The sequence below is a fragment of the Pygocentrus nattereri genome, chromosome 11, assembly GCF_015220715.1.
Source record: "Pygocentrus nattereri isolate fPygNat1 chromosome 11, fPygNat1.pri, whole genome shotgun sequence".
Lineage (NCBI taxonomy): Eukaryota > Metazoa > Chordata > Actinopteri > Characiformes > Serrasalmidae > Pygocentrus > Pygocentrus nattereri.
Window position 1 is genome coordinate 35,691,846 of NC_051221.1, and position 21,070 is coordinate 35,712,915.

The 21,070-nt window shown below is 39.4% G+C and overlaps 2 protein-coding genes across 2 annotated transcripts; both read left to right on the forward strand.

Moving 5' to 3' along the window:
• Positions 1–585: 585 nt before the first annotated feature.
• On the forward strand, positions 586–2,566 carry ifitm5 (interferon induced transmembrane protein 5). Its single transcript, XM_017715718.2, has 2 exons — positions 586–945; positions 2,071–2,566. Exons 1-2 carry the CDS (start codon positions 739–741, stop codon positions 2,290–2,292), a joined length of 429 nt encoding a protein of 142 aa, XP_017571207.1. The 5' UTR covers positions 586–738; the 3' UTR covers positions 2,293–2,566.
• Positions 2,567–4,789: 2,223 nt separating this feature from the next.
• On the forward strand, positions 4,790–19,271 carry LOC108438141 (uncharacterized oxidoreductase YjmC-like). Its single transcript, XM_017715732.2, has 11 exons — positions 4,790–5,010; positions 8,254–8,402; positions 8,930–9,118; positions 9,388–9,449; positions 9,893–9,946; positions 10,595–10,693; positions 11,208–11,343; positions 12,832–12,950; positions 13,152–13,247; positions 14,351–14,461; positions 18,362–19,271. The coding sequence occupies exons 1-11, from the start codon at positions 4,997–4,999 to the stop codon at positions 18,422–18,424; spliced, it is 1,092 nt and encodes a 363-aa protein (XP_017571221.1). The 5' UTR covers positions 4,790–4,996; the 3' UTR covers positions 18,425–19,271.
• Positions 19,272–21,070: the final 1,799 nt, after the last annotated feature.

Consider the following 21,070-nt stretch of genomic DNA (forward strand, 5'->3'; position numbering starts at 1 on the left):
TCTAAAATCATACCATAAAGACGTATAAAAATGTGAAAAATAGTGGAAATAGTACAGCTTGTCCATTAGGGGGCAGTGCCTACTTATATTCTGACATACTTCATGATACCTAAGCAAGGGCTGAGTCACCAGAGAAAAGCAATGTTTGGATTTGTAGTGTTGATTAATGATGCTGTTATGCTGGTGGGGAGTTTTGTTTCACAGTTTTGTCCACACTTTGCTGTTTAACAATAGTTTGATTCATCTGATAAACTTCTTAGGACTGACTCTTTAGAAAAAAAGCAACATTTAGGTTTTAGAGTCCACATTTTGATGTAAAACATAGTTCGACTCAACCAATTATATTGTTGAATTAAATTAAGATTGCACTATTTGTTTAAAAGGTTTTATTTGAAGATCAGGAGTGTAGGTGAGATGCTGCAGCAGCAAAGTTAGTATTTCTCAGCTCACTGTGCAGAGAGGCTGAAGAGGTCCTGTATGGAGGGGCAGCAGCACCCTGCCCTGTTCTCCACATAATAACAGACCTCTCTCTCTCTCTCTCTCTCTCTCTCTCTCTCTCTCTCTCTCTCTCTCTCTCTCTCTCTCTCTCTCTGTCTCTCTCTGTCTCTCTCTGTCTCTCTCTCTCTCTCCCTCTCTCTCTCTCTCTCCACCCCTGCATGCTGTGGATATAAACTGGAATCAGGGTTTCCGTGGCTGCAGTGAAATCAGTGCTCTCCGTCCCCTCAGGTCAGCAGCAGGATGGACAACGCCACGTACAGCTACTCAACTGACTGCACTCCTCTCACGAGTTGTAAGTCTGCTCGCAAGCCAGCTGGCTCCACGGTGGTGAATATGGGCGCAGCTGGGAAAAAGCCCCCCAACGACTACCTGGTCTGGTCCCTCTGCAACACCCTGTATGTCAACTTCTGCTGCCTGGGCTTCATGGCCCTCATCTACTCCATCAAGGTGAGAAACGTCTCTCTCTCGCTCTCTATGTCTGTAGTAACCTCTAAAAATGTAAGGGCCTGTGTGTTGGCCCATGCTAAGGTTTTCTCTCTCATTATTACAAAACTTAGATACTATATTCATAGTAGTCAGACGATATTTTAAAGTACGGATAATTCATATTAGTTACTGGAGAATAAGCTGTGACATTAATTGCTGAATAATAAGGCTGCAGTTTAAAGGGCTAACAGCTGCTTCGTGATGCAACTGGACAAAAACAAGAACAAGGTGTATCATTTGAGAATACCTACACTCAGTGAGTGACAGTGTGTTAGCTGAAAGCAGAAACAGACCCTGTCATGGTCAAGTGTCCAGCACCCAGACCTATTGAGCTAGTAATGCTGATTCCAGGTCTGATGTAAAAACAGCAGCAGACACATTTGAGCAGAAGGTGATTTAACCTGATCAGAGTGCACACTGAAAAAAGTGATGTACTGAGATGATGAAAAATCATAGAATAGAGTGAATTAAAGAGAAAGAGAGAGAACGAGGGAGTGAGTGGAAGAGAGAGCTAAAGAGAAATAAAAGAAAATGAGGAGAGAGAGAAACTGGAGAGAAAAAAGAGAACGAAATAGGAAGAAGAGAAAGGGGGCATAAAAAGAGAAAGAAGAGATAAATGAAAGAAAGAGAGATAGACAATGAAAACCAGTAAAAGAGAAAGAAAAGAGCAAGAGAGAGAGAGAGAGAGAGAGAGAGAGAGAGAGAGCAGTAGCAGGGCACACTCCTCTGCGATGCTGAAATTAGAGAGGCTGGAGTTTATAAATGGAGTGCTGTAATTAGTAGGTAGCTAATGGTACAGCCAGTCTTCAGGATTACAGACAGCACTGCAGACATTGCACTCTCTCTTTCTCTCTCTATTTGTCTATATCTCTCTCTCAGACATACTCATACATTTATGTCTTGATTACACTGCAGAAAAGTACACACCCCAGTTCTACGTAGCACAGAGTCTCACCCACTGTGACCATCGACAGTAAAATTTCTATTTAGCTAAAGGGCGAACCAGACATCCGCGTATCTGGTGAGCTGTGTCTTTCTCAGACCATAACATGCTTGTGTATGTGCTTGTGTGGTTTCTCTCTGCAGGCACGAGACCAGAAGACACTGGGAGACTTACGTGCTGCTCAGGAGTGCTCAGACAAGGCTAAGTGGTACAACATCCTGGCTTCAGGCTGGAACCTGCTGGTGCCTCTGCTGATGTTGGGCCTGCTGGTGCTGCTGATCGTGCACTTGGGAAGCTCCCAGGGAGCCTTCGACTTCTTCGGAGAGGATGGCTTCCAGAACTTCATGAAGCTGTTCGGCAGGTAGACTGACAGATAGACAGACAGCAAAGGAACCAAACAAGAACAACAACAACAAGCCGTGGACTTATCACTCTCTGTGTCTTGCCAAATGTGTCTCTCTGCTCTTTGTTTTTATCTTATTACCAATGTCTTATTTTATTATTATAATTGTTATGATTTTTTGTATGTCCTGTATGCTAAATGAGAACTTTCCAGCCATTTCCAAAAGACATTTTTCCCTCTTTATTTGAAGTAAATGTGACTTTTTAGCGGAATAAAACATGTAATTTCTTGAATAACTTTGCTGTCATGTCACTGTGTTGGGGATTTGTGGAAAGCATTGTAAACTTGACAGCTTCTGAGATCTCTGGTTGAAAACTGCTTTGAAGTCTTTCATTAGTATTTTTAAAAAAATAATTATAAACAAAATTAAACATGATTTGTTTAACCTCAAGTATTAAGTTAACAACACAACAATAGTGTTTTATTTATTGTTTGAAATTCAGTAAAACAAACATTTGAAGGTTTTCAGGTTACCTAAAGTTAAAATGGACTGTGAAAAGTTTTTACAGTGTATTGTCACTGTTTCAAAACCTTGTACCTCCATTTTTATTTATTTATTTATTTGCTAGCTGCCATTTACATTGTGTCACAATGGGACAGTGTTTATGGAGACCTCCAGAACAGAGCACTGGCCTGAATGACGTTGGTCTCTCACTAGATCCAAACCTTTAATTCTACCATTCAATAAGCAGATATCAGATCTGACCACCTGTAATACTGCTCGCCACCTGTAATGTTTCACTGCGGTAAGTGGTCAGAGTGGGCAGAGTTTGTTCTCTTCATGCTAAAAAGCCATAAGGATCATGTAGGACCATTTTTGTTGAATCCGTTGTTAGAAATGAACATGGCGCTGTGGTCTCTCCTCTGTAATAGAGTGCTGTATGTGTGCTGTGGGCTGCCCTGCCCTGTTGGGTTCCACTGCTGACCACTCCTGCTCCTGCTGGTATTTATATGATCTAAATAACAGACCTGCTTGCCAGTGCTCCAATCCTGCTCTATTTCTGCCGACTGAAAGAGTGGAGACAGATGTGGGACAGCTCGATTAAAGAGCAAGAACACACACACACACACACACACACACACACACACACACACACACACACACACACACAAACTCACTCTCTGAAACACACAAATACGCATGCACACTCCAATTAAAGACTAAATGTACTCACCCAGAATACATTACAAGACCTCTGTGATCACACACATAGACCTTTAACTCTGACTTGTGTCACATGACAGAAGCCGCTTATGCCAACAAACACACACCTGCCTCAGACACACAGCTAGAATTTAAAGGGGAAATCCACTAATTCTAAATGTCATCATAACTCAATCATTATTTTGTAAACTAAGTTATTCGCAGTGGTTTGATTTGAAAAGCTCCGTTTTAGAGAAACTGACTGAGTCTGAATTGTTCACAGTGGTGGTGATGGGAAGCAGACATCTGAAGAGTTTAATGTCTCTAAATGCTCCATCAGAGAAAGTTAGTACAATAAATGGTTATGAATAGGTTGCCAGAGATATTGCTTACAATAGTTTGGTGAGGACGTTTAGGCATAAAACACTTTTTTGATTCATTCATGGAGAGGCACATACATGATTTACCACCACTGTGTCATTACCAATATTAAACAAAAAAAAACTCATGAGGTCCAGTGCAGGTTCACACATCACTCTGGATACAAAATGGATTGGCTATATTTGCACTGTGACCTCTTAATCCTATCAAGTCCACTGTAAAGAAATCTGAGAAGTTTAATTTCTCTATAACCAAACCACTCTGAATGACTTCTGAAAGTACAACATAGTGATTGAAATATGCAGTAAGTTTTAAAAAATCAGTAGAATTCTTCTTTAACTATGGGCTTATATGCTGTACAATTCAATGATTTGTGGAATTCACTAAACAACACAAACATGAACAAAGATGCTTTTATATTTATATTAACTAATTAATCCACTGACCTATACTGACACAATAGTTGGACTGTTACTTGATTTAAATTGGTACATTATTTCTACATGGATAAAATATGAATAAAAATTATTGTCAAAAGACAAACGTTTCATTCATGTGAAAATGATATACACATTTAAATCAAGCATGTTCATCGTGTTTTTCAGAGTAGGTTTTTAATTTAAGATGTTATATTCTATCACATTAAAATATTATATTGTAATATATTAAATTCTGGCTTAAGGCCTGGCTTAAGGAAATCTGCTGTTCTAGTTTAACATCACATGCAGGTCTTGTCCTAAAACATACTTTCCCCACAGGTCAAAAGATCAAAGGTAGCGGAGACCCATTTCAAATATTAGTGAAAAGCTAACAAAACTGTTCCACGCTGTAAAATTTGCATGACCCCTCCGTTTCTGAGCACGCCATTGGCCACGAAGGCCTGACGCTGCTTTGACAAGCACTTAAACACTCTTAGTACAGGTTCGATGTGACAGAGCGGGACTTTCCACCTGAATTAAACCAACACCACCGCACCAGCTGAGTCTGCTCCTTATGACCGGATCCTAAGGACCAGCTCCTACTGACCAGACCCTAACGACCAGCTCCTACTGACCAGACCCTAACAACCAGCTCCTACTGACCAGACCCTAGAAACCACATCCACGCGACCATCTCCTAGTAACCAACCTCACGTGCCATAATGAGCGTGAGCAGGTACACTTTTCTTGTGATTAAATGATGAGCTATATCACCTCAAATACTCAAGTTACTGTTACTAGTAGTTAGGCAACTAAAACTCCCTGTGTAGACCTATTTTCTTTCTTAGCTCTATGAAGGGCAAAACTCAAGCACTAATTGTTCAAAACATCAACTTGAGTAGATCTGATCTGGCCTAGACCACAACTATTGTGACTGCCATAGATATTTGAAGGAAAAAGGCTTAAAGAAGAATCAAAAAGGATAAAAATCTTTAATGAATATTGCTGACAATATGATACTGCCACACTTAATTATCAACTAACTGGATAGAGTAACCTAAACCTAAATTTAAGTAAAAAGTGTTACTCTGGTGAAATAATGACTCCGGCAAAAGTAAAAGTACCTTTTCACATACCAACTTAAATAGAAGTACAAAAGCAACAGGAAAAAAATACTCGGTACTGAGTAATTAGTGTAGAACTGCAGTGGAACTTCGCAGTACATCTAGCATCACCACACACTCTCAGAAAAAAAGATGACTGTCACTGGGGCAGTATCCTTCTTGTCACTGGGGTAGAACCCTCAAGGGGACATCTCAGTGCTTTAAGTCAGGGAACATCATTGTACCATAATTCTAAAATATAAAATTGCATTTTTATTGGTCTGTTTAAAAACATTAGGATATGAAGAGGTACAAATACATACTTTTTCAAAGTGAAAGACTTTACTTAAACTTTACTTACTTTTAATTTCAAAGGAAAAAAAGTTACTTAAGGGACACAATTTTAGCTTAAAACCACTGGTGTACCTTTGAGCCTACTTTAATATAGTTTGTACCTTGTTGAATGAGAAATGTACCCGCACAGAACCTTTATTTCTAACAGCGTAGGAAGTGAAGTTTGTTGAGGACTGTTCTTTTGTTTGTGATGTGCTTCTAAAATAAAATACCGTCACCTTATATAATTAATTTTATATTTAAATAGAATTCACTAAAAGAATGAAATTGAGCATTAAAAATGAATGTTACTCAATGTGAATGACTAAAATGTACTGGAGTAAAAAGTAGATTTCTTCACTCACTGTTAAAAATCCATCCAAATTTTACTTTAGTACATGTAACTATGTAAATGTAACTAGCTACTACCCACCTCTGTAAATAAACACAGCGGATATCCACAGCTGGAGAAGAACCCTACAGTCAGACAGACTCATATAAAGACTCATACAATTTCATATGGCATTATTCAGGTCTTGCTTAACAGCCGGGTCACACATTTAACAGAATGTAGGTTGTGTTTGCATGTTTGCTGTCGAGGAGTTGGATGACCTCATGTTCCAGGCCAACACAAACTGTGAAGTTCAGAAAACGACCCATTAAGAAACTGAAAAGCGTTCCTGCTTACAGTGTTTTAGGTCATTTTAACATAACTGCTTTCATAGTTGGGGATGGGTAGGTATTTTGTGTGACCGCGCTGGTGGTGTTTTAGGGCACTTGGGTGGATCACACACTCCATGTTCATGCTCACAAGCTCAAATTAGCAGCTGCAGCAGATGTCTATATAGAGTAGATTTCTGTGCTGTTGGAGTTTAAGGTATAATCTTCTCCACTGGGGCATTTTACTGGTAATGATAAATGGTGCAGTTCATCAAATGAAGCTTTCTGGGTGCTTTTCAGATCCCACCCAGTTCCCGTAATAGCTTGTAAAAGCATGTATCTACGGTACAGTCATGTGTCTGCGTTTGAGCAAAAGTACTGAAAAACCTTTGTTGCATTACGCTGTAGTGTTGATGTGGTATCTGTAATGTGTAATATGTGTAAACCCACTTAACTGTTATGGCTTGATTTTGATATCTAAAAGCTCACAATTTTCATCCCCAAGAGACATCCAAATGTAATTTTAATCAAACGCTTGTGCATGAAAGTCTAGTCATCTTGCAATAGGATTCTAAGGTTCAGATCAAATGCGGTTTGCAACTATATCATGCTGTCAGTTATATGCATGTTCTTCAGTCCACTTTTAGTCTTACTGAATGAAAGAAAGAGGCTGCTTTAACGTTTTCATCTTCAACAATCTACCAGACTCTTTTGGGAAAGAAGTCAAGCTTAGACTTCAGAAGTGCAATATTCAAGCCAACGACATGAAAGAAAGGAACTGGAAAATAACTTTATTGTGAGATAAAGTGTGTTAGATCCTAAGGTATTATTGGACAATCGTGGCTTTTTGTTCTTTTTCTCGCCCTGCATCCATTCTGGACGAATGCCAAGCTGACCCATCTGACTCTGCTATGAAACACAATGAACTGTGGGGTTATAAGTTTAAGTGTGGACGTTTATTGTCCTGTTTACCTGAAAACAAAGGTTCCACAAATGTTGTTTTTTTTCTTAGCAGTGCCATTGAAGAATCCCTTTTTGCACTTAAAAGAATCATATTTGAAAAAGAGATTTCAAAACGTGAAGAGCCTTTGAAAGGTTCAAAGGGCCTTCATGTAATACCAAGGCTGTGTGCCATTTTAATGGTTCTTCTTAGAGCCAGTGAACTTGAGAAAGGTTCTTGGCACTCAAACATCTCATCACATGTCAAGGTTCTCCAAAGAATCATCCACTGAAAGCTTTTTTATATATATAGAACCTAAAGTTGTTCTTCCATGGCACCTTTATTGTAAAGGGTGCAGGTACATTGAATTGTGTTTGCCAGCAAAAACAGTTTGGCGTTTTGCTGAGTAACTTCAGTCTCAATCACAGCATCATACTCAGAGTGCAATGTCCTGTTTAGAGTTTAGTCTCTTGAATGTGAGTTGTTTAGATTTCGAGCCAAACGTTTGCTTCTCTCGATCACACTTGATTTGACGTCATGATAAGCACAATTGATCTGTTCTGTTTGAGCAGTGGATCTGTTCTGTCTGTCCTCTGCTTTCTGCCACAACAAACCACAGCTAACTGTTTTCATCATACAGACAATCTAATCTAATCTATACTTTTCCGAAATGGGCTTCTCACTTCCCACATCCAAAGCCAAATAAATAAATAAATAAATAGAATCTTTGTATAAAGAACTGACTAAGCAATCTATGTAAGCTGTCCAGTATCTATAGTCCACTCTCAATTTGTGTCAGAGGTTAAAGTGACTCAGTTGTACAGCCAAAAAAAACAAAAAAGATCAGGCAGAAACAATGAAAGAACAGTGAGTGAAACAAACAGATAAAGAGATCAATAGATACTGCTGTGTTTAAGCAGTCTGTGCTGTGTTACCTGTGCAGGTGTCTGCTGGTGCAGGCGGAGGTTCAGACGTTTATTGAGCACTGCATGCTGGCGGTGGGCACCAGACCCAGTCATGCCCGCAGCCTGGCAGAGGTGCTGGTGGAGGGAGACATGCGGGGTCATTACAGCCACGGACTCAACCGCCTGGGTGAGTTTACCAAACACTGGAGTACATTAAAGAGAAAATTCAGGTAAGAAGATGGCTGCTACTGCTGTTCAACTTTATATTTTATGGGTAGTACGCCATAAAGTGTCAGAAACCACATAAATAAGTCAAATTGATAAACATCTTGGCACAGTTTGCAGAAGCACTGGGTGGTGATTTAGAAGGTTTTTCATGATGCTAAGATAAAAACGTCCATTATTTGTTAGCTACTTCAGCCTCATAGAATTTGGCGTTTAGTTGTTAGACTACTGAAACTCGTACCTCCAGTGCAGAACTAAGAAAAACAAACTTTAGACACCAAAGATCCGTGTAAGTTAAAAGTTCTGTTAATTTGGATTTTTGTTGAACTCTCACATTAACCATTGTGCTGTGCACATGAATCATGACTTAGGCCTTTAGTTTGGGCTATGACTGTCAAAAAAACACCTCTGTGATAATGTCATTTTCTTGCCCCTGTGTGTGTGTGTGTGTGTGTGTGTGTGTGTGTGTGTGTGTGTGTGTGCGCGCAGATTTGTATGTAAAGGAGATCCGTGCAGGAATCTGTGCGCAGGAGGGGGAGCCTCTGCTGGAGAAAGAGTCGTTGGCCACGGCCCTGGTGAACGGAAACAACCTCTTGGGTCCAGTGGTGGGAAATTACTGCATGAGTTTAGCTGTAAAGAAAGCGCGAGAAGCGGGCATTGGCTGGGTGGTGGCCCACGGCAAGTCAAACACAGCTTCACGTTTCTAGTGCCTTTATTTAAAACCCACTCTTCAGTTCCTCACAGCACAGCTTACACATAAGTTTCAGAGAAAAAGGTTTTTTATTTAAGTCTTACAATTAATAAATGAGCAATAGGCCTGCAGTTTAAGGGCAGTGGTAATAGTGACAGTTGATGTTTGGATGTTCAACTACTGAAACTACACGAGTGTAATGTAAATGTATAGGAAGTACACTGGTGTTATCATGTACTGTTTTTGTTCTGTTCAGGCTCCAATCACTACGGCATTGCTGCTTATTATTCCATGCAAGCACTGAAAGAGAACATGATTGTGAGTAGTTGCAGTCTGTGAATATATGAGGGGGGTAGTGTGTGAGTAAGTGATACAGAGAGTTAGAGGGGGAGAGAAAGAAGTAGCGAAAAAAGAGAGAGAGTTAGGGAGAAAGAGTAAGAGTTAGAGAGAGTTAGAGGGAGAGAGAGTTCAGAAGAGAGAAAGAGTTAGGAAGAGAGTTCAAGACAGAGGGAGAAAGAGAGTGGGAGAGTTGATGAGTTTGAGAGAGACAGAATGAGAAAAAAGAAGAGAGGAAGAGTTAGAGAGAGAAGGGGGAAGAGTTAGAGTAAGAGAGAGAAAGAGAGTGGGAAAAAATGAGAAAAAGAGACCTAATTACAGAGAGAGAAGGAGAGGCAGAGAGTAAGAGTGAGAGAGAGAGAGAGAGAGAGAGAGAGAGAGAGAGAATTTAGTGAGACAATTCTAAGTCTGTTTTGTGCCTGCAGGGAATGTCCTTCACTAACACCTCTCCTCTAGTGGTTCCAACACGAGCTAAAGAGGTGAGTAACTCTTTACCCTTAAAAGACCCAGAGTTTTATTACACACTTCTATAACCTGAGAATAGCTCAGCCAGTTCCTGAATTCCTGGTAGCTATTATTACTGCGTAATAAGCTGAGATTTTCAGGTTAATTTTAGTCCCCCAAGGTACAAACAATGCAAATGTATCATCAAAGGTGCATCATGGTCCTTAAGGTCCAATATGTTGTTTTTAACCCCTTAAATGGCCAGGATCTACTGTTGGTCCCAAAGTTTTATTACGCATTTCTATAACCTAAAAATGGCTCAACCAGTTTGCACTGAAGTCCCTGCGCAGACTAAATATTAAGCCTAGTATAATACATATATTATAAGCCCGGCATTTTATGGGGTTAAGTAGAAAGATGGCTTAAAATCTGGAGTCAAGACAGGGTGTATGGAGTAAAAGCAGCTGCAGTAGAATCTGCTACAATCGTATTGTTTTGTTTTTTTCTTTCTTGATAGTGTTTTTGTATATTCACAACACTTTGTATATTAACGCAGGATTTTTCTTTGCGTCAAATTAAAGTTTAACGTTTGTTATTCCTTATTAATTTATTCTTAAGTCATGAATTTTACTGCCAATGTTTCTGCTGACATCATAACCAATATTTGCCCATTCTCTGCTTAGTGCACTGTGGGCACAAACCCCATTAGTGTAGCAGCTCCTGCTAAGAATGGAGACAGCTTTGTTTTGGACATGGCAACCTCTGCCGCTGCCCTCGGAAAGGTTTGGAAACACACACACACACGCACACACACACACACACACACACACACACACACACACACACACACACACACACACACACACACAGTTGCACACACATTCACACACACATACAAACACACACACACACACACACATATACCAAAACATCAACCCTCCAGCTATTGATAGAGTGTGTTCACATTACAGACTTGAAGTGGCACAAATCAGATATTTTCAGGGCTGTGTGAACACAAAACTTTGAAATTAAATTTGGACCACTTTCATATGTTCTCATAGATCAGATATGACTCATGACCATGTGACCACCGTAAGAATAATCCGATCAAAATTCATACTAAGGGCAGATGTACACACAATAAATGTGAGTGTGAACCGACAGGGCAGACAGATCAAAACAAAAATGGATTAAAGAGCATGAAGAAAGCCAAAAATATGTATATGTATACTGTCTCACCACTTCTGTGTCCACTTCTCATTTCTTTCTACCTTCTCACTGATTGTGTGTTTGTAGGTGGAGCTTCACCACCGTAATGGCATCTCCATCCCGGAGGGTTGGGGGTGTGACGCAGAGGGCCGTTTCAGTACTGACCCCAAGGCTGTGCTGAGTGGAGGAGGTCTGGTGCCGTTGGGAGGCAGCGAGAACACAGGTCTGTTTCTGTCTGTCTCAAACACTTCCTACTCTGTGAGGTCTCAGAAACCCCAATTAGACCCCACAGCATCCCACAGCCGCCTATTAGCTGCTCATGATCCCTGTCATTACAGCAACTAATACTATCAGTTCAGCTTTTAGATACGTGCTGTAAGGAGTCATAATGATCAGTGCAGTTGAAACCGGCGAAAAGACCTTGTTAGATTGGGGTGTGACAGTTCTGTCTAAACTCAGCAGTGCAGTTAGGATGGGCGGTTCTGTTGATATTGCTAGTCGTCTGAACTTTTTACACATTTGTGAAAGCACCCTGGCTAAATGGGTTGTAGGTTTTTTGTCATCTTTGATTGGTTCATTTAGAACAGATTTTTAAATGGACACTATTCATCCTGTATATGCACTGAATTTTGCAGGCTTAGTATTCAGCTATTAATTGTATTAGGCCTATAAGTATAATGTAATTCAGTAACTAACATGAATCTATTATGTAAGTTATGTAGTTGAGTTTTTGTTCATCTGCGGGCACCTGGTAGTATTTTTTTTTTGGATATATGTTCACATTTTTACATTAAAGTGTAGAAAATATTTGCTTCATATGCAAAACATTTGCTGAATTCAGAGAGCTAACATAATTTATGAAGCATATTTTGGATGCAAATATTAGTCTTTCCAATCCCACTCATGTTATTTCAAATACATGCAAAAAAGCTACAGACTTGTGGAGCTGGAATGACTTCTGTGTTCAATTTCTGTTTCTTGATCTGTTCTATAATTTTATTTCTGTAAATATGTCTGTCCCACAGTTATACATCCTGACTGTGACACTGACCAAAATGACTTAATATAAAGTCTATGTTGTAATTCTTTACTTGAACCCTGCCATATAACATTGGATTTGTTTGAACACTGCTACATAACACTGACATAACCATGCCATAACAGCGTCGTTGCAGATGTCATATCCTGTTATGAGTCGTCATGACAGATTCTGTTCAGTAATATAATAGTGTCACAATAAAGGTCATAATGTGTGACATTATAACAGCTAACTAAAATATGTTTTGCAAAAAATGAGCATATCATGACAGTAAACATTTTGGCATCATTAAAATCACCAGTAATAATAATGTGTTCCTGTTATACTACTGAATATAACATGTCATGACAGCTCCCAACAGCTCAGTGTTATGTAGCAGGTTTCAAATAAAGTGTTACCATTTATTTCAAAACCAAAAAAAAAAGACTTTTAACTTGCGGAAACATAAGTTAGACATAAATATCCAGTGATGAAAGTGAGGAAATTAAATGTGGACCCACATATGTGCCCTTACAGTTTAAGTGGTTTAATAGTGGCCTTTATTATGTACTTTACATCGCAATTAGGGCTTTAAAAAGAGTAGATCATCTCAGCTGAATATGTTTTGTTGAATACTACTAGAACACATCCTGCACAAACTATGACAGTTAATTTAATCTTTATATGTGTCAGGTGGTCATAAGGGCTATGGTCTGGGCCTGATGGTGGAGGTATTCTGTGGGATGCTCTCTGGCTCCCAATACAGTAAAAACGTCCGCACCTGGAGAATGACTGACCGCAGCGCTGACTTGGTATTTCACTCACATATACTCACAAATACACACACAGAGTCAGTGAATATGAAAGATAGACCTGGTCACTTATCATGCTCATTCGCTGTTAGCTCACGTTTCTGGATAAAGTCTTCCTATATGTGTGTCTGTGTAAACTGTGCGAGCGCTGTCCTCTAGTGGTTGGCATGTACTTTGAAACGTGTTCTGTCTCCATTCCAGGGCCAGTGCTTTGTGGCAATAAACCCCGAGAACTTTGCTCCTGGATTCAATGACAGAATGGCAGATCTGCTGTCCATGCACAGAAACCTGGCACCAGTGAGTATCCCTCTCTAACCTGCAGCAAACGCATCACATTGTTTACCCAAGCTTATTAGTCCAACAGCAAACACAGTATGTATGTTTACAATGGTGCGCAAAAGTAAGGGACCACTCTTCGTTTATTCAATTTCCAGTCAAATTTGCACCATTGAAGAATGAATTATGAATTTTTCAGGAGATATCTCTGAGTAGATGAGATATAAGGTGAACCTGTATAAGGAAGGGGAAAATATGTAAAAAATCTAAAGTTTCCAAAAACTAGAGCTCAAAAAAGAAATTAAATATATAGAGAAAATGGGACTCCTAACAGCCATACAATAACCAAATAACTAATACATTTACGGTATTTGGCAGATGCTCTTATCCAGAGCGACTTACAATTTGATTATTGCTACACAGGTAGGCGAAGGCGGTGTTAGGAGTCTTGCCCAAGGACTCTTATTGGTATAGTGTAGGGTGTTTACCCAGGTGGGGATTGAACCCCAGTGTACAGTGTAGAAGGCAGAGGTGTTACCCACTACACTACACCAACCCAACTAATAATAACCCAAACTGTCACCATCAGATAGAAGTTACTTCAAGCTTTCATTTGTGAGAGAGAGGAGAAATTCAAGCTCCACTCTTACTTCATATGTGAGTAAATCCACAGCTGTTTCTGTCCATCCTTCCACTGTGAGAAGAAGAACTCAACACTATGAGTCTGAAAGGATGTGCAGCTGTCAAGAAGCTGTTACTGAGAGAAAAAAAAATAGATCTCAACATCACTGAATGTGCTTGGGACTATTTGGATTATGAGGAGCAGAAATGCAAGTGACTGATCTTTGGAGGTGTGAAAAATATCTGAAAACTGAAAGCAGGTCTCCCAGAAATAATGGCATACTGAAAAATACTGCTGATGCTTCTGTGTTATTTTATGTTAAATATATGTTTTAGATTTTTTCCTGATGCTGAAAAATGATTACTTTATGCCTTGATAAATGAAAGGTGCTTCTGACTTTTACCCAGGGCTGTATGTAAGATGTGTGAATATGCCTGTAGTTCATTTTAGATTCAAGCGCCTGATCTTTGTGTGTGCGTCTGTTCTCACTGTACTGCTGTAGGCAGAGTCTGGGATGCCTGTTTTGGCTCCAGGAGACCCCGAAAGGAAACACATTCAGACATGCAGAGACATGGGGGGCATTCCATACCACCTGAAAGTGGTCAACCACATGGTAAGCACATAACACACACACACACACACACACACACACACACACCTACACACACACACACACACACACACACACCCACACACAGTCTGTGCAGTTTAAGACACACTAGTTAAATTTCCCACATTTAGGGAAAGTGACCCAATAAAGCCCATGTGCCATAAAAACCCACCTGCTCACTTATTTATGATATAAAACATACAGGAAAAATTCTACATCCTTAATATTAGGATTAAGAATTAGTATTTGTTTGTTTCCCATAAATGTAAAAAATATACTTTATGGTGTTTTGTTTTTTATTTATGCACAACCCTGCATTACTGCAGTGCTCTATGCATTTTAGAAATCACTTCTAAACTGCATTTATGAGAAGAAAAAGACACTTTATTGGAATTTGGCAACGAAACATACTGATGAGAATGATAAAATGAAGAGACTGAGATCAAATAAATCCCTGTATGATGCATTTGCTTGTCACTTAAAAGCCTTACTTGGTATTTAAGATAAGATGTGTTTATTGTCATTGCACAGTGTACAACGAAATTGAACAGCAATCCAGCGGCACTTCCTACATACAAAACAATTTAAACATAAGGCTAAAATATATAAAGTGCAGACTTAAGGGGGAAAAAGTATCAAAAATCTTAAATATAAAGAAAAAGGACTATAAAACTATATATTCTAAAACAGTCAATAGACAATAGACAGGTGAGGTAGCAGTTGTAGTTTCACATTCCTTAGACAGCTTATTGCGTTATATAATATTGCATATCTAAGAATAATTGCACAGAAAGAATACAGATTGCACTCTCGAGAACAAATGAAAAATAAATAGAACAGAGGTGGAGTGGAACACTGGAACAGTGGAACAGTGTAAAGTGTCCTATGAATCAGTGCCAGTAAAGAGCAGTAGTGGAACACTGGAACAGTGTAAAGTGTCCTATGAATCAGTGGCAGTAAAGAGCAGTAGTGGAGCACTGGAACAGTGTAAAGTGTCCTATGAATCAGTGCCAGTAAAGAGCAGTAGTGGAGCACTGGAACAGTGTAAAGTGTCCTATGAATCAGTGCCAGTAAAGAGCAGTAGTGGAACACTGGAACAGTGTAAAGTGACCTATGAATCAGTGCCAGTAAAGAGCAGTAGTGGAGCACTGGAACAGTGTAAAGTGTCCTATGAATCAGTGCCAGTAAAGAGCAGTAGTGGAGCACTGGAACAGTGTAAAGTGTCCTATGAATCAGTGCCAGTAAAGAGCAGTAGTGGAGCACTGGAACAGTGTAAAGTGTCCTATGAATCAGTGCCAGTAAAGAGCAGTAGTGGAGCACTGGAACAGTGTAAAGTGTCCTATGAATCAGTGCCAGTAAAGAGCAGTAGTGGAACACTGGAACAGTGTAAAGTGACCTATGAATCAGTGCCAGTAAAGAGCAGTAGTGGAGCACTGGAACAGTGTAAAGTGTCCTATGAATCAGTGCCAGTAAAGAGCAGTAGTGGAGCACTGGAACAGTGTAAAGTGTCCTATGAATCAGTGCCAGTAAAGAGCAGTAGTGGAGCACTGGAACAGTGTAAAGTGTCCTATGAATCAGTGCCAGTAAAGTGCAGTAGTGGAACACTGGAACAGTGTAAAGTGTCCTATGAATCAGTGCCAGTAAAGAGCAGTAGTGGAGCACTGGAACAGTGTAAAGTGTCCTATGAATCAGTGGCAGTAAAGAGCAGTAGTGGAGCACTGGAACAGTGTAAAGTGACCTATGAATCAGTGCCAGTAAAGAGCAGTAGTGGAGCACTGGAACAGTGTAAAGTGTCCTATGAATCAGTGCCAGTAAAGAGCAGTAGTGGAGCACTGGAACAGTGTAAAGTGTCCTATGAATCAGTGCCAGTAAAGAGCAGTAGTGGAGCACTGGAACAGTGTAAAGTGTCCTATGAATCAGTGCCAGTAAAGAGCAGTAGTGGAGCACTGGAACAGTGTAAAGTGTCCTATGAATCAGTGCCAGTAAAGAGCAGTAGTGGAACACTGGAACAGTGTAAAGTGACCTATGAATCAGTGCCAGTAAAGAGCAGTAGTGGAGCACTGGAACAGTGTAAAGTGTCCTATGAATCAGTGCCAGTAAAGAGCAGTAGTGGAGCACTGGAACAGTGTAAAGTGTCCTATGAATCAGTGCCAGTAAAGAGCAGTAGTGGAGCACTGGAACAGTGTAAAGTGTCCTATGAATCAGTGCCAGTAAAGTGCAGTAGTGGAACACTGGAACAGTGTAAAGTGTCCTATGAATCAGTGCCAGTAAAGAGCAGTAGTGGAGCACTGGAACAGTGTAAAGTGTCCTATGAATCAGTGGCAGTAAAGAGCAGTAGTGGAGCACTGGAACAGTGTAAAGTGTCCTATGAATCAGTGGCAGTAAAGAGCAGTAGTGGAGCACTGGAACAGTGTAAAGTGTCCTATGAATCAGTGGCAGTAAAGAGCAGTAGTGGAGCACTGGAACAGTGTAAAGTGTCCTATGAATCAGTGCCAGTAAAGAGCAGTAGTGGAGCACTGGAACAGTGTAAAGTGTCCTATGAATCAGTGCCAGTAAAGAGCAGTAGTGGAACACTGGAACAGTATAAAGTGTCCTATGAATCAGTGGCAGTACAGAGCAGTAGTGGAGCACTGGAACAGTGTAAAGTGTCCTATGAATCAGTGCCAGTAAAGTGCAGTAGTGGTGTTCAGTCGGTTCTACTGAGCACAGTGTTCTATAGAAAGTCCTTGTCAGTGTGTGTGTTTGGAAGTGTTCAGTTCCCGTATGGCTCTGGGGTAAAAGCTTGTAAGTTTGTAAAATTATAAGTGTCAGTGTGAGTCTCTCTCTACAGTAGATGAAAGATGGTTTAAAACAATGATGATCGCAGTGAATCAGAAAACTTTGGAAGCTTCCTCAGACAACAAAAATATTCAGTGGACTATCTATAATTATAAGATACACATTTTGTTGTTTTTGGGCTTAAAAAGAACAATGCCATGAAAGACCTTATTAACACAAGTATTTGAGGTAGAATAAAGATTCAACAACTATACAAGGGTCTAAATAAAGAAATAAAATGCACTTTATTTTGTATTACCTTATATTGATATAAACTTTATGATAAATTATTTAGACTAATTTCCCTTGTACTACTGTTAATAGTAATAATAGATCAATTAAACACAATTCACTTTGATTCATCAACTTCACTGCTTATCTTCTTTACATTATAGCCACTGCAGGGAGAGTTGGTAGGCAGAGAAGTCATTATGGCCACTGTCTGAACAGAAAGTCAGCCTGTTAGACTGGAACAGAGATCATTTTGTCACGTCTTTTTAAGCAGAGGGGCAGATGTAGGACAGCTAATCTTCAACAGCAGTTTTTAGAACTATGAAAGCAAAATATTGTCCAAAAGTTCATACCTGAAAAGTTTTTTTATGTGGATGGTGAGCTTAGTTTGAAAAGCAGTGACATCAATATCTCTCCTCAAGAAAGTCCAGTATTTGCAATTACCATCCAATACCAGCTTTGAACTATTCAATCATTGATTAAGTTAAATCAGGTGTGGTGCTGATAGAATTGAACAATCAATTTGAAAAAATGTATAACATTCTACCAATAGATGGCGCCAAACTCAAAGCTCATAATATAATCAATTATAATTTAATGAATCCATGCAATTGCTAAAGAAGTAGAGGAACCAAATTTGTGTTCTTCTTTAAACATGTTATGTCATTCTTGTTAGATTTGCATTGTTTATTGTTTATTGGAATGCATTCAGATGTTATATGATGCTTCTATGAGCAAATTGAATTTTAAGCTTTGATAAAAAATTAACACAATTCTCTTGCCTGGCTTTTGCACGGTACTGAATACTCTGTCTACGTTTTCTCTTTGTGTATCTTTCCTTCTCTTTGGTACCAGAATGAACTTGCCAGCACATTAGGAGTGAGCCCCCTGCTGCCCACTCACAGACGCATTGAGTAAGACTGCGGCCTGTCTGCTGTAACCCACCTTCACTGAGTACAGCTATGGACCCTTCTGCTGCTTTGTTGTGCTCTTCACATGAAACAGCAGTTATTGAATGAAACTTGATTAATCATTAATAAAAAGTGCTGAGGACTGCAGCTCCACCTTCTGGCCTGCCAACTATAGACTGCTCATGTCAGCCTGATGATTTAACGCTCATGTAAGCTTTCAGAGGACTGGAGTTATTTTGCTTAAAGGGGAAAATTTTCTTCACAAGTCAATTGTTAAGATGTAAACAAAGTCGTTCAGAGTGGTTTGATGTAAATTGCTCTGTTGTAGAGAAACTTAACAAGTCGGAACTGTTTACAGTGGTGCTGATAGGAACCAGACGTCTGAAGAGTTTTATGCCTTTAAAAGCTACATCAGATGACCTGAAATGGTAATGAATGCACTGCCGGATGCCTGTTCTATGATAGTTTTGAGATTCTTTAAGGCTACAATGTACTTTTTAAAATTAATGATGGAGCACTACATGTAGGGTATTATAAGGCAAATTAGTCCCCAAAGAAAACTTTTTTTTTTCAGATTCAGCACCATTTTACTATTCTTGGCATTACAAACCAACTCTCAGAGCACATGTGTAGTTTTACAGGTAGTTTTAGATCATAAATAAAATGAGTCAACTTATGTTGTGGAAATTGTGACCATGACCCCTGGTTCCCATCACCACCACTGTAAAGAAATTTGAGTCTGTAAGTTTCTCTGCAATGAACCATTTCACACCAAACCGCACAGATCAGCATGTATTTTTTTCTCAATTAGTGAATGCGTTGCTAAATAAAGTGAGTTTAATTGTTTTTGCCCATTGATATGCATGGATGCATTTATTATGACCTTCCAACAGGTGGCGCCAAACCTAAGGCTAAAGTTTTAGCTCTGTCCTCTTCCTCAAGCTTCAGATACAGAGATGGTCTGATGTGCACTCACAAAAACATTCTGTTCCTTAGGAGTGTCTTAAGATCAAAGCTTATATTCTACAGCCCTCCACAGATGTTATGTCAGTTTAGATCTACAAGACCAAACCACAGCATGTAATACACAGTGTTCATACTGCCGTATATTAATGGCTTGTATTGTAAAAAATCTGAACATGGCGATTCAAGTGCATTGATTTTTTAAGGTTAAAATCAATCATAATTCATTAGAATTGTTGAAGCTTAATTATAATACTACTGACTACAACATGTGCTCATTTTTTTAGACTAAACGACATTTTCAAATAGTAAAAAGTAGCTTGGTATATTATTTTGCTTTTTAACTGTGTTCCAGCAATGTGTAAATTGAGTCTCCAGGCACATGTGTGTCTTTGATATGAGAAAACAAAATCATACTGAAATAACAATTTCAGATAAAAAAAAAGAGATTTAATAAGACACGGAAGGAACTGCAATGTTTTTGTACGATGATCTAAATTGCTAATTGCTTAGTAAGAAGGATCTTCAAGCCTTTCAAAGCCTTTTCACCCTTTCTCAAATGCGCTTTTTCAGCCACGGTTCTTTAAGAATCCAAAAGTGGTTCTTTTATATTTTTAGAGCGCACTGGAGAGAGCAGGGAACAAAACTAACCTGGGGTAAAATATTACATGGTTTATGTAGTTGAACAGGTTTTAGCAGAATGAGCTTTTCATATTCCCATAGCAACATCTCCAAGTCCTAACAGCAGTTTACCCAGAAAACTGTTCCTATATTGTGTATAAATGCGTTTTGGTAATTCACACCTGTCTTATTTTATTCTCCTTCTTGGCTGTAATAAAGCACCAGTTTAAAGCAACTGGAAGTGAAAGGTAGCCAGACCAAAGCACAGCCTCAACACACTCAGCATTGCAACTACATGAAATACATTTCAGCTTCATTGTTCTGTACAGAGCCCCTAAGGCCTGTCAGCAAGCTCAAAGATTTATTACACACTTCTGTGACCTAAGAATAGCTCATTAGTTTGCATTGAAGTCGCTGTAGTAACTGAACAACAAGCTGTAGTATGTAATAAGCCTGAGATGTTAAGGAGTTCATTTGTGGCCACGTCTTAATAAAAATAATCACCATGCCATCTTAGGGGCTCTGCAGTTCTGATATTTCGTCTCCTTCTTTGTGGTCAAAACTATATTGGCCACATTTCACACAGCTTCTTATTTATATAATTCACTAATCAGATTTATTTTGATGAAAATATTTTTTGGGGAAAGCTCAGCTCATTCAAATAACATAGGATGTTCATGCTGAATTAATAGTGTCTTGCATCAGTTTACCAGCCCTGTCTGTTACAATTAACCCTTAGATAAAATTTGTACTCCTGACACTTTTGGCTGTACAACAGTAGGTGCTGGAGGCACCATTTGTGCTTGGAGCAGATACCTGTATGAAACGTTTTTAACCTTTTAAACTGGCAAACACTTTTGAAAATGTTTAGCAAAAACCAAAATGTGCTGGTTTGTGCCCTGTTCTCTTCTAGGACTCTCCCACTGATTGTTATTTCTGTCAGCGTGTGGGTGTGTGGGCTTGCTTGGTGGACACGCATCACTTCAGAGCAGAGAAACAGATGGCACTGAGGGTTCAACAGCAGCTCCGGCCTATTTCAATTATCACACAGGAGATCCAGAGGCAAATA

Bases quoted from the DNA above. Each gene is read 5' to 3' on its own strand.
- LOC108438141 (XM_017715732.2), top strand. The intron at 8,403-8,929 runs GTGAGTTTACCA...GTGTGCGCGCAG, and splicing joins CCACGGACTCAACCGCCTGG to ATTTGTATGTAAAGGAGATC. The intron at 9,947-10,594 runs GTGAGTAACTCT...TTCTCTGCTTAG, and splicing joins TTCCAACACGAGCTAAAGAG to TGCACTGTGGGCACAAACCC.
- ifitm5 (XM_017715718.2), top strand. From the start codon at position 739: ATGGACAACGCCACGTACAGCTACTCAACTGACTGCACTCCTCTCACG. The intron at 946-2,070 runs GTGAGAAACGTC...TTCTCTCTGCAG, and splicing joins CCCTCATCTACTCCATCAAG to GCACGAGACCAGAAGACACT.